The 13,856-nt window shown below is 33.6% G+C and overlaps 1 protein-coding gene and 1 non-coding gene across 3 annotated transcripts in view; both read left to right on the top strand.

Moving 5' to 3' along the window:
- The window catches only part of LOC113391878 (endoplasmic reticulum junction formation protein lunapark-B), a 28,310-nt gene that overhangs the window by 9,591 nt on the left and 4,863 nt on the right, over positions 1 to 13,856 (top strand). Inside the window, exons 3-9 of one of the 2 annotated variants that reach the window (XM_026628002.2) lie at positions 4,655 to 4,890; positions 5,650 to 5,782; positions 8,005 to 8,113; positions 11,423 to 11,544; positions 11,957 to 12,086; positions 12,752 to 12,904; positions 13,509 to 13,589. In XM_026628002.2, coding sequence (XP_026483787.2) covers positions 4,655 to 4,890; positions 5,650 to 5,782; positions 8,005 to 8,113; positions 11,423 to 11,544; positions 11,957 to 12,086; positions 12,752 to 12,904; positions 13,509 to 13,589 — 964 coding nt within the window. The remainder of the gene's footprint in view (positions 1 to 4,654; positions 4,891 to 5,649; positions 5,783 to 8,004; positions 8,114 to 11,422; positions 11,545 to 11,956; positions 12,087 to 12,751; positions 12,905 to 13,508; positions 13,590 to 13,856) is intronic. The other variant, XM_064219430.1, reaches the window with a different exon arrangement.
- Trnaw-cca (transfer RNA tryptophan (anticodon CCA)) lies at positions 3,515 to 3,586 on the top strand. Its single transcript has one exon. It is a non-coding gene; the product is annotated as a tRNA-Trp (tRNA).

Here is a 13,856-nt window from a genome sequence, read left to right on the forward strand (position 1 = left end):
GTTGACAATTTCAAGTTAAGCGTTTTTAAGCCCTCCCCACAACATATCCTATAACCAGCCTTAGCATTCGGTTAATTTGCATTTCTTGGCCATTTTTTGTTTATAATGACTGGACTAAATGTGGTAAGGTTTAGTGCAAGATTATTTGGGTGATACAAGTTACATTTTATTGTTTGACCGGACTCGAAAAGTTCGATTATGATTCGTGTTATAATCACTTTGCCAGCCAGTCTTTGGTATATAATCTCGTTGATTTAGTGGCTAGCTCATAAAGCTGTAAATATCGTTCCGGGTTCAAATACCGGGTCGAGGTTTTGAAATGCCGTTAGTCCTGCGCCAATACTCTCTCCGGTTGTGTGATTGCTGTCCTATCGTATAATGGGAGCGAAGACATAGAGAGTGCACCCGTGCGCTACAATATCTCCTGTGCGGTTATCTAATCTCCCTTGACATTTGCCGGCGTGACCGAAATTGTTCAGAAGGAAATCGTCATAATGATACAATTATTTTGTTAGTATAATTTAAAAGAAAAAAAATACAGTTAAGTTACTTTTGAGCGTGTAGGACGTTGTAGGACAATGTCACTAATAGATTATATAGATATTATATACTAAGTAAAAAAGAAAATCAGCTGGTTATTGATCATTTTTGATGATTTCGTTATCGATACATTTTGGAGGGAGGGGAACTCCTTGATCAAACCATACATTTGGAGGAAAAATATTTTTTCAAATAATTTAAATAATTATTTTGATATTTAATAAAAAAAAAACCATTTGGTAATATTTTTTTGAGAACCATCCAATCGACATATTTTATCCTTGCTACCTCTGTTAGCTACCTGCTAGAAATTGTTGGGCTTTGTTGTCTTATCAAAATGAAGCCACTCACGAAATATTAGCTTGATAATAATCAAGTGCAAAAATGGACCCTGGATCCTGGACTATAATGCTATGTTACAAGTCAAAGAAGCGAGCTTCATAAAGACTTAAATTGATGTATAATTGGCTATTGAACATAGGTTTTGAATTGTTAATATGTTATTAATAGGAAATACAATTTCGATTCACAAAGTAATTTATTGTTTCGAAAATATATCGGTATTTAATGTTTTTCATTTTAATCGAGAATGTGTTAATGACGTTTATGACGTCACACTATTGTAGCGACAGCAGACACATTTAAATAAGCGATTTTAATTGTTTTCGACTTCGAATGACAAAAACAATTTATTTTAAATTAAGAATCGATACAAGATAGGGTATTTTTATGCATTTTTTATTTATTTCACGAAATTAGATGAAAATTATGTTCTGAATATTTTACTTGGTTTTGTAGACTCTTAGATATTGTATTTTTGTTTTTGTTATTAAATCAATTCAATATCAAATTAAGCGTACGTACTACACACGAGTACATAAACCTTACAGTACTGCATGTGTCACATTTTTATTTTTTTACGTATATTAATAATATATTATAAATATTTATTTAAAACTTCTGATCATTGTAAAATTGGTACATTATTGATCTCGATAAGGATGAATACTCGTTTGACAAATAAATCGATTAACTATAATAATTTATAATTCTATACTAATATTATAAATGAGAAAGTAAATCAGCCTGTCTGTTGCTCTTTGACGGCCAAACGACTGTATCGAATTTGATGAAACTTATGAAGCAAGCTTCAACCCCAAGAAAGGACATTGGCTACTTTTTTATTCCTAACACCTCACGACCAACGTGTGACCTACAAGGTCAATTTATTGTGCCTTATTTTTTGAAAGGAGATGAGGCCTTAAGCCCCGTTGCAAATTAATGCCTTGAAGCCCATATGGTCCAGTGGTTAGAGAACTTTAATCTTAACTGAAGTTTCTGGACTTAAACCCGGGCGAGCACCACTGAGCTGTACATATGCTTCATTTGTATTTATAATTCATCTCGTCCTGTATGTAACGTATGAAAATCTACCTTAAAAGCAAGCTAGACCAATATCCAAGGAATGACGTTACACATATAAACGAAATAAATCATAACGATGTTCCGAAACCGTGATTATTTATTCGAACATGAAAGTTCTAAACGTCTTGATCATTGCTATAGCGTTAGAAATTTACTTTCAAACCTACCTCTTGAAATGCGACGCTTTGAAAGTATGTTACGTAAAAACCACCGTAATTTGAACCGTATCACGACGTAATAAGATACAACCGAATCGGAAACGTACTTTGACACGGTCTAATGGTTTTACTTTCGGATGAAATGTTAAAAAATACAATTCGAGATTAATTTTGATAGAGGTTTCGAATGCAACAGTAATATCTATATAGTATAAAACAAAAGACGCTCCCCGCCGTCTGTGCGGAGATCTCTTAAACTACGCGACGGATTTTAATGCGGCTTTCATCAATAGAGAGATTAATTTAAGAATAAAAATTAAAAAAAAATGTTTATTGATTTAAAAAAATCTTGAATGTTACTAGTGTTGCGTATTAAAATTTTCCTAATATAAAAATTAATCATGATAGTTTCATGATTTTTGAACGATTGTTGCATGATTATTTTCTTGGAACAAAGCGATCGCGGTCTCCAGTAGAGTGCCTCTACAGGCGACCTTCCTTTTCTCTTTCTTTCTCTCTCTGTCTCTTTCTTTTGTATGCGATTTTGTATACTATTATTTAAACTTATATTTTGTTGTTTAAATTCACACGGGAATTTATTCTTATACGTTAATCTATTTCATTTTATCTGTTCTTTAATACACGATATATAACGCAGCGTATCAACCGGTTGATCCACGTCACTGTTTTTTTTAAATACATTAGAGAGTGGTCGCCACCACCATAAGTCACCTGATGGTGAGTGATTACCGCTACCCGTAGATATTGGTACTATAAGAAATATAAATCATTCCTCGTGTTACAAATTCGCCACCAACCTGGGAACTATGTTATGTCTGGCTCCTGTGCCTGAAGGTACACTTGCTCACTCGATCTTTACACCGGAATACAACAATATTAAGTGTTGATGTTTGGCGATAGAATATTACGATGAAGGCCGTTTAGGTAGATACCACCGTATCTACCCAAACGGCCTTTCATATAGCCCTACAACCAAATGATCGAATATGATTGTGTGTACGTAAATAGTAAGTACATTGTACACGGTATGAATGAATGTCTGAAAAAAAAAGCATATTTTTACTTTAAATAATGTAATTTTAATTTTCTTCTCCTGTCTCGTTTTTTTTTTTTTTGTACATAAAATATGATTTAAAAAATTAAGACAATTTTTTGGCTCGATCAAACTTTACCCTTAAACTGCCAAACGTGCAGTTAAGTACAAGAAAACTCCACAACAATACATATCTAAACACAAATTACAATTTTACAATACATTGATGAGCTTGAGCATTTTGTATTGATTGGCGTTTTCACGAAAATAACACTTTGTTTTCTCAAAAGTTATAGAATTTATGATACCTATGAGACATTTCATCGAAACCAACATCGACTCCGTGGCGCAACGGTAGCGCGTCTGACTCCAGATCAGAAGGTTGCGTGTTCAAATCACGTCGGGGTCATCTAGTCTGGATGAAATTTTTTTTCTCATTATTTTTCGTGACAGTAAAATATAAATTTTAGTAAAATATTTTTTTTTAACTTTTATAAATTAATTATTATATAAGTAGACGCTTAACATAAGAATTGATAACATTAAGTATAAATCTTGACCGCGTGGAATGGTGGCAAGAACGCTAGCAGCATTTCCCCGTTGAATCGCAATTCCGATCCTCTGGGTTAAAACGAACCAGCCCTCCCAGTGGAGGTAATAAGGCGAGGTGTTACACTTTTGATGAAGCCTTTTGCACCACTACTCCAAGGGCCAAGTGTTTCGACATCAAATGGGACAAAAAAGTAATTTGACATAAGACACGAATATTTAGATCTTTTTTTTTGTCAAATAAAGTCAAATAGTTGATGATTAAACTTATTAATGTGGTTTGGGGGGTAATTCGTTATGTTGTGTCTCCCACCTTCGAATTTCAAATTAATGAAGAAGGAGAAATCAGTGTTCAACTATACTCCCGCCAAACAACGATGTAACAATGAATTACGGTCGAATTCCGACCAATGGGCGACTACCAATTAAATACTACAAAATTATACTATTACTACGTGTATCCGATTTAGTATCCAATCGGAAAACATTGTAACGTTGGTCTTTCCCTTATAAACAGATGCCTAAACTAAGTTAAAAACAATTTTAGTTATGTTTATCCTAAATGACCCTAACCCTAAATATCGATTCATATTTCTATCATCAGAAATAACGAATTTCGTCACAAACTTTCATCCCCAATTAACTTGTAGATGTTTTTTCATAAATCCTCTTTTAGTGCTCATAACGTTTCATAAAGAATTTTCGTACGAAATACCATCTTGTTAGATCAGCTAGTCGAGGCCGCGTGTTGTATTTAAAGTCATTTAAATATTTTATCCAATAGACATATAGCACCTAATTGGAATCCCTCGATATAAAATATTCATATAATATCTGTGCCCGTTTTCTACACCGCCGAGCGTGAAATGAAAAAAAAAAGCTATTGATTCTTCTTTTTAAATATTCAAAGAACATTTTTTTTCTGCAGCGCAAGAAAACAACGATAGAAGTTCTCGATACCCTCGAAACGAAGATCAAAAGTATTGAACAAGATGGTCAATACAAGGAGCAGACACACAAGAGGGTCATCGGTTACGTCATGGCGTACTCCGTGGGCCTATACGTCCTGTTCGCGGTGCTCTACTACTACATGTACGCTGGGAGAAGCCAGCACTGGGTCCATTCCTTGCTGTACGCTTCGCCGCTATTGATCCTGCCTGTTCTGTAAGTATATTGAGATAATAAGGCCGATCGCTTGGTTCAAGGGAGCTCAATCCATAGCTTTTTGGAACGAAGTTCTTGTACGCGGCTTACAGTAGAGTGAACTGGCAGAAATCGTTAGGTAAGGAAAAATCGTTACCCTCTCTAGGTGACCTTTTCCTCTCTTTCCATTGTCTCTGTGTTTGTCTGTTATATACGATTTTTATATATTATATTATATTCACAAGAGATTTTGGAAAAACTTTTGTATTTCTTGAAATTTATTTATAGTCAATCGTTGTTAATATATTTCATTGTTTTTTTTATTTAATACGTAATATAATTACGCGGAAGCAAATTCGTTCCAACTGGGTGTCCCATAACAGCTCTCTATTTTAAATAAGGATATTTTTTTCCTAATTAGAAGGATACAATGATGTTTTGATGCGATCGCTCTTATATTGGACGTCAGCATTGAAGAAACATGTTTGGACATGTTTTTTTTTAAATTGCCACTCTAATGTGTAATGTTTCCAGCAAATATACGATAATAATTTTTATGTCATAATAACATGTTGGCCATTATCGACGGAGACCGGCCGTTTTCACAGTGGACAAGTATGTTGCGCAAATACAATCGCAAGTACTTCGTATATCCTAAATTATAAATGGGACGGCAATTCGACACGATCAAAGACGTCCTTGCTTCAAGATTCTTCCAAAGATTGACGCACTCCACGGTGCCAAAACTTCTTCTCTTCTAAAACAATTTTTTTGTTACAGCGTGATATTCCTCCGATCGGCGATATCGTGGTACTATAATTGGACGCTTAACAAGAATCGTGTGAAATTGAACAAAATGAGAGAAGAGAAGAAGAAGATTCTAGAAGATGTCATGAACACGGAGACGTATAAGGTAAATAATATTTTATCTTATATCGTATCATGAAAAATGTTCATCGTCGAGAATGAGGTAATTGCCGACACAAACCAAGCAAATCCCCATGCCTGGGTATGTGGCACATGATCTAACCACTGGGCCATCTCGGCTCAAAGTATAATCAATTATATCAGCGCGGCTGAAACCGCCGGGAATTACTAGTTAAAATAAATAAACTAGACATAATATGCCAAGTAGTGATGCGTATCGAGAATATTACATATCATTTGATTGACACACAAATATTGCAATATTTAAACGTAACCTTAAGCTTCAAGGTCGTTTGGGTTTTTTTTTTATTTATTTACCGTATATTGCTTTTACTGGCCTTAACCGCATCACCGATTGGGTTGTGGAACGCTAAGTCTCAAAGAAGAAACAGTAAACCCACGTGAGGACTCAGTGATCAGACACTAGGGATCTCTTCTGTGAATATTTTGAATGTTGGAGGGCGATAATTGCAAATTTTTTAAAGACGGTATATTAGTTAATAGTTAACAGTAACTAGTTGACCGGCGTGTGATTATTTCTAGAAATCTATGTGCTAACCTCTGCGCCAAATTACATTCAGATACGTTCATTCGTACTATCGTGATCATCGGAAACAAACATCGATCCAAACTCTCTCATAATAATATCGGATTAGATGGGCATACAAATATCATGAGAATAGAATTGAGAAACCAACGGATCCACGTTAATTATTCAACGATACATAATCAGCCTGTAAATTTCCCACTGCTGGACTAAGGCCTCCTCTCCGGTTGAGGAGAAGGTATGGAGCATATTCCACCACGCTGCTCCAATGCGGGTTGGTGAAATACACATGTGGCAGAATTTCGTTGAAATTAGACACATGCAGGTTTCCTCACGATGTTTTCCTTCACCGCCGAGCACGAGATGAATTATAAACACAAATTAAGCACATGAAAGTTCAGTGGTGCCTGCCTGGGTTTGAACCCGAAATCATCGGTTAAGATGCACGCGTTCTAGCCACTGGGCCATAACGATAATAACCTCATAATATGATATATTTGTAATTAAAATTAAAAAAAACAATAGTAACTGTACGTGATCTCATCGAATAGTGGCATTGATTCTGGAATCGTTGTATCGCGAAAAGTTAACCGGCCATCCTATTAGAATTAGATAATTTAATTTGTACATAACTATCTGGAAGGGGCAATGTTGTGGGGCCGACGGTGTACCGTAGGCCCCTTTAAGACCTTTAAGTTGAAAAGGTTAGGAAAAGTTCGTGTATTATTTGTAATTAGCTGTGCCCGCGACTTCGTGCGCGTTTGAATTTAATAAAAAAGCGTGTCTTTATTATTGTTTTACATATAATTCTAAAATAATAGTAGCCTAAGTTACTCCTTACTATGTCGGCTATCTGCCAGTGAAAGTCGTGTTAAAATCGGTCCAGCCGTTCCAGAGATTAGTCGGAACAAACAGACAGACAAAAATTGTAAAAAAATGTTATTTAGGGTATATGTACCGTGTATACGTTTGTACATATGCATTTAGTGAAACGCGGTTATTTTAATATTACAAACAGACACTCCAATTTTATTGTATGTATAGATTGTGCAATGAATACATTTCTATTTGGTTATGATTCCCTAAACTGAACAACTTGCAAATACAATTATTATATAAACTGCATGTTGAGTACAGCCTGTGAGTGTTCACAATGATAATCATGATAATCATTATTTTTAATTAAGATTTTATCATAGCTAGTGCTATTAATGTACATTCGGCTTCCTGATAAAATCAAATTAAATAAACGAATAGGTTTTAGATTAATCATTCCATAGTTTGATATTAAGTGTTTTATAGAATTATGTTTTAAAACAATTTTAGTCGTAACAATCAGACCGAATCGCGACTTCACATTAGATCGACGTTACATATTTAGAGTTCGTAGTAAAATTATTCAAATTTGTAGCGTGTTTATTGAAGATTTTAATTTTCTAATGAGTACACGATTCTGTCCGTGGGATCGTCTAGCAAAGATTAGTTAAGTACACAGTCAAAGCAATTTTGGAATAATTGAAGCGAATTTTTAGCATCAGCTTACGTTTATTACGAATGGTAATTCGAACCGCGTCCTTCGTTAGACGAGATAGGTTTCTGACCGCTACTGAAGATTTTCTTTAGATTTAATTACACAATATAATAAACGTTATCCATTGCAGGTTGCAAAGGAGATCTTGGATAAATACGGAGGACCAGAGGAGCAGTCTAAAGCAAGCAAGCCGTTTACATCATTCAATGCCTCCAGTAACACGACTAGAACCCCACCAGGTAGAAATAGATTAGTTGATTATATATTTAGTCCAAAATATTACGGTTATCAAAATATCGTTTGAATTTCGACCTTATTACAATGTAATAGAGGTGTATAACGAATTTTATATGTCTCAAATAGCAATTAGTATATTTTAAAAATAGAATTAAATATACTGGAACGAATCTGTCCAAATATATACATTTTTTTTTATTGTTGAACAATTTTTTGACTTGACAGTTAGGCTGTATACTGCCATTCCCTAAAGGAAACATTAAATTAAATATATCACATTGATATGAATTTTTTTTGGAAAAATTAAAATAAAATCAAAGTAAAATCTTCATTTCATTCCAAATATTGAGTTTTAATGTAAAGTATGATGTGGTATCAAATCAAATCAAATTAAATCAAAATATACTTTATTCAAGTAGGCTTATACAAGCACTTTTGAATCGTCATTTAACAAAATATTTAAAGTAAAGCTACCACCGGTCCAGAATGTAGATTCTACCAAGAAAAACCGGCAAGAAATTCAGTAGTTACTCTTTTTCAACATCTAAAAATACATGTTAGTTAAATACAATTTTATATGTATGTTATATATCCTGCCTGGAAGTCAGCAAGCATTAACTCCACGCATTTTTATCATCTATATAATCTTGTATCGAATAATATGCCTTCTTTACCAATGTATTTTTTACAAATGATTTGAATTTAAGAAACGGCAAAATTAAAAATGTCTGCGGAATGTCTGGGTATCAAGCCGGAAGTACAGATAAAAAATAAAAATACCATACATTATGTATAATGGTTTGTGAGATTTATATATATTCTCAATTGTAATGTTAACTTTAAAATTGTATGTAAATAATTAAAAAAAAATTAGGCCTGTGATTATTATTTAATAATGAAAAATTTTACATCATTATAATATTTTTAGTATTATTAATAATATAAAACAAATATAGTTGCCATATCAAAATAAGAAATATATTAATATATATTTCTTATAAAAAAAAAAAAAAACTTTTATATTTAGTCATTTATTTGCGAAATGTTAACAAATATGTTAACAACAAAATTTACTTTAAGATAATTATATCTTACTTTAAGGAATAAATAATAAGTACATATTAAGTCATATAAAATAAAGCGATTATATTGATATTATTTTGCTATGATCAGTAAACATAGTAGGTAGGACTATTAACTCATAGTTGGCTTGCAGACATATCTAGAGTTGCTACAACCACGAATGATATCAAACTCAAACTCAAATTCCTTTATTAAAAATATAGAAGAATTACACTTACTTATTGATAGTCAAATTAAACACTACCATCGGTTCGGAAAAGGAAACACCCTGACATGAGAAGAACCGGCGAAAAAAAATTAAAAATACTGTAGTCTATTCCAATTGAAAAAGGAATACAGACTACAGTTTTTGTATTTTAAATAAAAATGTATGGTTTACATAGGAAATGACTGCATGGTTGTCAGCTTTAGAAGTAAATTTAAATTGGATATGCTGGGTTTTATAACTCTATAAAAACAATATTTAAATCAAATCCCCACTTTAGATCCATAATATTTTAGGAATAAATCCTACTCACGCAAGACGCGCGCAGATATTTTAACGTGCAGCTGCGTGTTCTCATGAATGAACATATCTATACCGATATGTAAGATTAATTCATAAAACAATAATTTATTTCATGGTTGTATCAACTCTATGTCATTGTCGTTCCTAACATGAGATAGTTAACTCTCATTAATCCGACCGCTGATCAATTTACTGTCAAATAGTTCCGTTCATCTGACTTTACCAATGAATATCAATATTTTCACATTCAACGTGAAAAACTACATCTAAGTATATATAAATAATTGTGCTATTAGGCTACCTAGAAATATTTATTATTATATAGAAGTAAATATATATATATACTTGTTAAATTGTAAACAATTTGAATTACATAATATTTATACGATTTTTTAAAATTGTTCTTCATTTAAATACCTTTTCCTAAACATTTATACATTAACAGAATATTTAAAAAAAAGTTGCTAAAATATTATATTTTAAAATCTGGCTAAACAAGTAAAGTTCTATTATAAAAAAAAACTACATTTTAGCATATAATAAAATAGGCCACAGACAAACATACATTAAAACATAAAAAATAAAAAAAATTAAAAACAAATTTAAATATTCAAAGTTGAACAGGAAGCTGTATCACTTAGGGAATTGCCCTTTAAATCGATCACTGTATGCTGCTAAAAATATAATTTGAAGGGTATTATATCGATAACAGAGCTACTTAGATTTTATATAAAGGCAATACTCCTTTACAAAGCAATATGAACTACTGTAATGTAATGAATGTTGAACGGGAAAGTCCCGACTAGCAGTTTATTTTTGTACGTTTTATATATTGGATATAAAACAACTATTAAATATGTAATTTAAAATTATCTATAAATGCACAGATACTATAAATAGAAGTAACATCATGGATGTTCTCAGTAAAGATCGTTGTCGGAACCTAATAAGAGTTTTTTGATGCTCGTTTTAATATATATTTAAATTAAATTCTTTTAAAATATATTTTTTGGTATGTAGGTACGATATCAACACGCAGAGTTTTATTCGAATCGATCTAGTTTTTGAACAAAATTTTGTGAGAGATTGGGAAAAAGAGACAGTTTTTTTTTAAATATTGTTCTCTAAGCATCTGTATTTAAATAATCTTTTCGTTCAGAGAAGTTCGTTGGTTGTTCGTCTATGCATCCTTTTTGGGGGAGATGTCGATGTCTAAAATATAATTCAGATATCATTCTTATATTTATAACTTTAAAAAAAAGTAAATTTATATTTTAAAAATTTAATCATTAGACGTTTCCACGTTAAATTTGTGTTCTAGATGGAATATCAATAATAATAACAACGTAATCAAAACAAAGCTTCTTTAAATAAATCCCAGAATATTATCTACTTAAAATAGCGTTACATTTAAATATATAAAGTTTAAGCAAACTTTTGATAGGCTTCATTGATTTAAATAATTAAAGGTTTAATTGTACTTCAGAATATTAATATTATTGTAATATATTTTTTTATTAGTTTTTAAAATAAGCTCTGGACAAACATTCAGACATGACATACCAAAAATATAACACACGACAATATTTGTTATTTATATTATTAAAGTAACATTTTTGTATAGTCTGTATATAGGAGGGATAGTTGACGATGATTCATAGACAATAATTGAAATTTTAAAATTGGAACAAGCGGTTGAACTTCAAATGTTTCTTTTCAGCGACGCCAGTACAAATACGACCGAGATTAGCGATACAGAACTCGACGCCCATAACGAATAATAATCTTAATTTAGTTCCCGTCAACGCACCGACGGCTCTGTACAAGGGACCGCGGCTCAGGGTGAGTTTATTTCAATTTTTAATTTCATATAAATTAACTAACTGCTTGAAATGTCATACAGGCAGAAATCGTCACGTAAGTAAAATACGTTATGCCCAATACGATCTTTCCCCTCTGTTTTTTCCCTTTTTTTTATTTTAGGTGGTTTCGTAAAGTATTATTTGAACTTATTTTTTGTTGTTTATATGTAATTTGTAACGACAATTTTATTTCTTATCATTTGATTATTATCAAACTCTGTTGATTTATTGTATTGTCTTTTATTTAATACATGTTATATGTATATTACTTTTAACTTCGTTCCAACCGGATGTACAACACACCTCATTCTTTTTTTAAATATTAACTTTAAATTTTGTGTCGTTTTCGTGTGAAATTTTGAAAATGTAATAAAGTAACTTTTTTTTTCCAGTCGGACCAGCTGCCGAGACCGTTGCCGGATAGTCACCGCTCTGCTCTAGATAAAGTGGTCGACTATCTGCTAAAAGACGGACCGAATCATCGCATGGCCCTTATCTGTACTTCTTGTTTCTCACACAATGGTATGTTATGTCCTGATGTTTGACTTCTGACATGTACTATAAATTCAACTTAATGTTATTTCCCCTAAAATTTAATCTAAAAAATTATCTATATTATTATAAATGGAAATGTAGGTATCTGTCGGTAGGAATTAGATGAGGTTTTATATGAAGCTTGAAACCCATGGAAGGAAATAGACTATTTTTATACCTAAAATCTACGACCGTTCTAACACGGTCAAACCCGCGGGCGAAAATTATTGTTAAAATATATAGTATTGGAGTTTATGGGATGGCTTGTAAATAGAATGTAACAATCTTGCAACTCCTGACTGCCTCGTTGGTAGTGTTTAGCGGCAAGGCTACTAATGCCGAGGAGGATTTCTCGAGGCAATCTTAGCAACATTTTGAGGCTTGGAAGTCGCCACTGTTTATATTCCTGTGTTTTGGAAGCCGTTGGTCCTACGTCTCAAGTCTCTCCTTGTGTCGGATTGCCTTCCCATCGTGAAGGTGAGGGATGGCATTTGCACCCATATGTGAGCACTAACCCCTGTGCACGGGGCCAGACTCCGTTAATGTATTTCTCATCACCATAACTTTTATAACAAACGTTAGTCCCGGGAATCTTTCATGTATCCACTACACGTGGCGCTACTTATCTTGTGACGTGCGCCGTGTGTGCGCAGGGATGGCGATGGCGGAGGAATTCGAGTACGTGTCGTACGTGTGCGCGTACTGCGGGCAGCTGAACGCGGCGCGCAAGCAGCGCCCCGCCGCGCCGCTGCTGTCGCCCGCGCGCGCGCTGCCCGCGCCCCCCCGCGCCGCTCCCCGCCTCCTCGGTCGGTGCCCTGCTTCAGGTTTATTCTCAAAACGTCATAAATGCCAACAAAGAGTCTCTCGGGAACACTGTTTTCGAAATAAATATAACTTTGTGTTCATTATGTACTCATTTTTGTAAAATATATACTCGGCATGGCCGTTGACGTACGCACTGTAGTAAATATGATCCAACCCTAACACCGTCAATGCGCCATCGAACATGGGGGCTGAGCTGTTATGCCCCTTGTGCTTGTAAATTGAGATTGAATATTGAAATAACTTCATTTCTTACACACGCTGTTACAAAAAAAAATAATAAAGAAAAATAAATCACTATTTTATAATAATAATAATAAAATGTCTGCACAGCAGTGTAGCTACACAAAAAATGAATTACCGCCTTAGAGAGTACCATACTAACAGTGGCAGCTACAAAACAGTTTACTAGCTCACTCACCGCTCAAACCGGAAAACATCAGTACTAAGTACTTCTGTTTTGCGGTGACTGGATACCCAGGCGGTCCAGCGCAGAGCCAACGAGTGAATTGGAAATTAATTTTATATTGCGTGTAATGCCACGAGGCATAGCTAGTTTAATAATAAATACAATTTTTCTATTCGCAGGTAGTGGCGACGACTCTTCGATAGCCAGCTCAAGTGACAGCGAAGATGAGAAAAATAGTAATGATACTACGAAGGTTGGAGGTAGGTTTTAAAATTCCAGCGTCAAGAGCAATGTAAAAGTTGCTGGTGTTGTCGTAATGACTCAAAAGTAGGCTTTTAAAAAATAATAATTGAAGATGTAAACTATATACATATAACATAATCAGCCTGTAAATTTCCCACTGCTGGGCTAAGGCCTCCTCTCCCGTTGAGGAGAAGGTATGGAGCATATTCCACCACGCTGCTCCAATGCGGGTTGGTGGAATACACATGTGGCAGAATTTCGTTGAAATTATACACATGCAGGTT

Source organism: Vanessa tameamea, chromosome 28 (assembly GCF_037043105.1).
Source record: "Vanessa tameamea isolate UH-Manoa-2023 chromosome 28, ilVanTame1 primary haplotype, whole genome shotgun sequence".
In the NCBI taxonomy this organism is placed as follows: Eukaryota; Metazoa; Arthropoda; class Insecta; order Lepidoptera; family Nymphalidae; genus Vanessa; species Vanessa tameamea.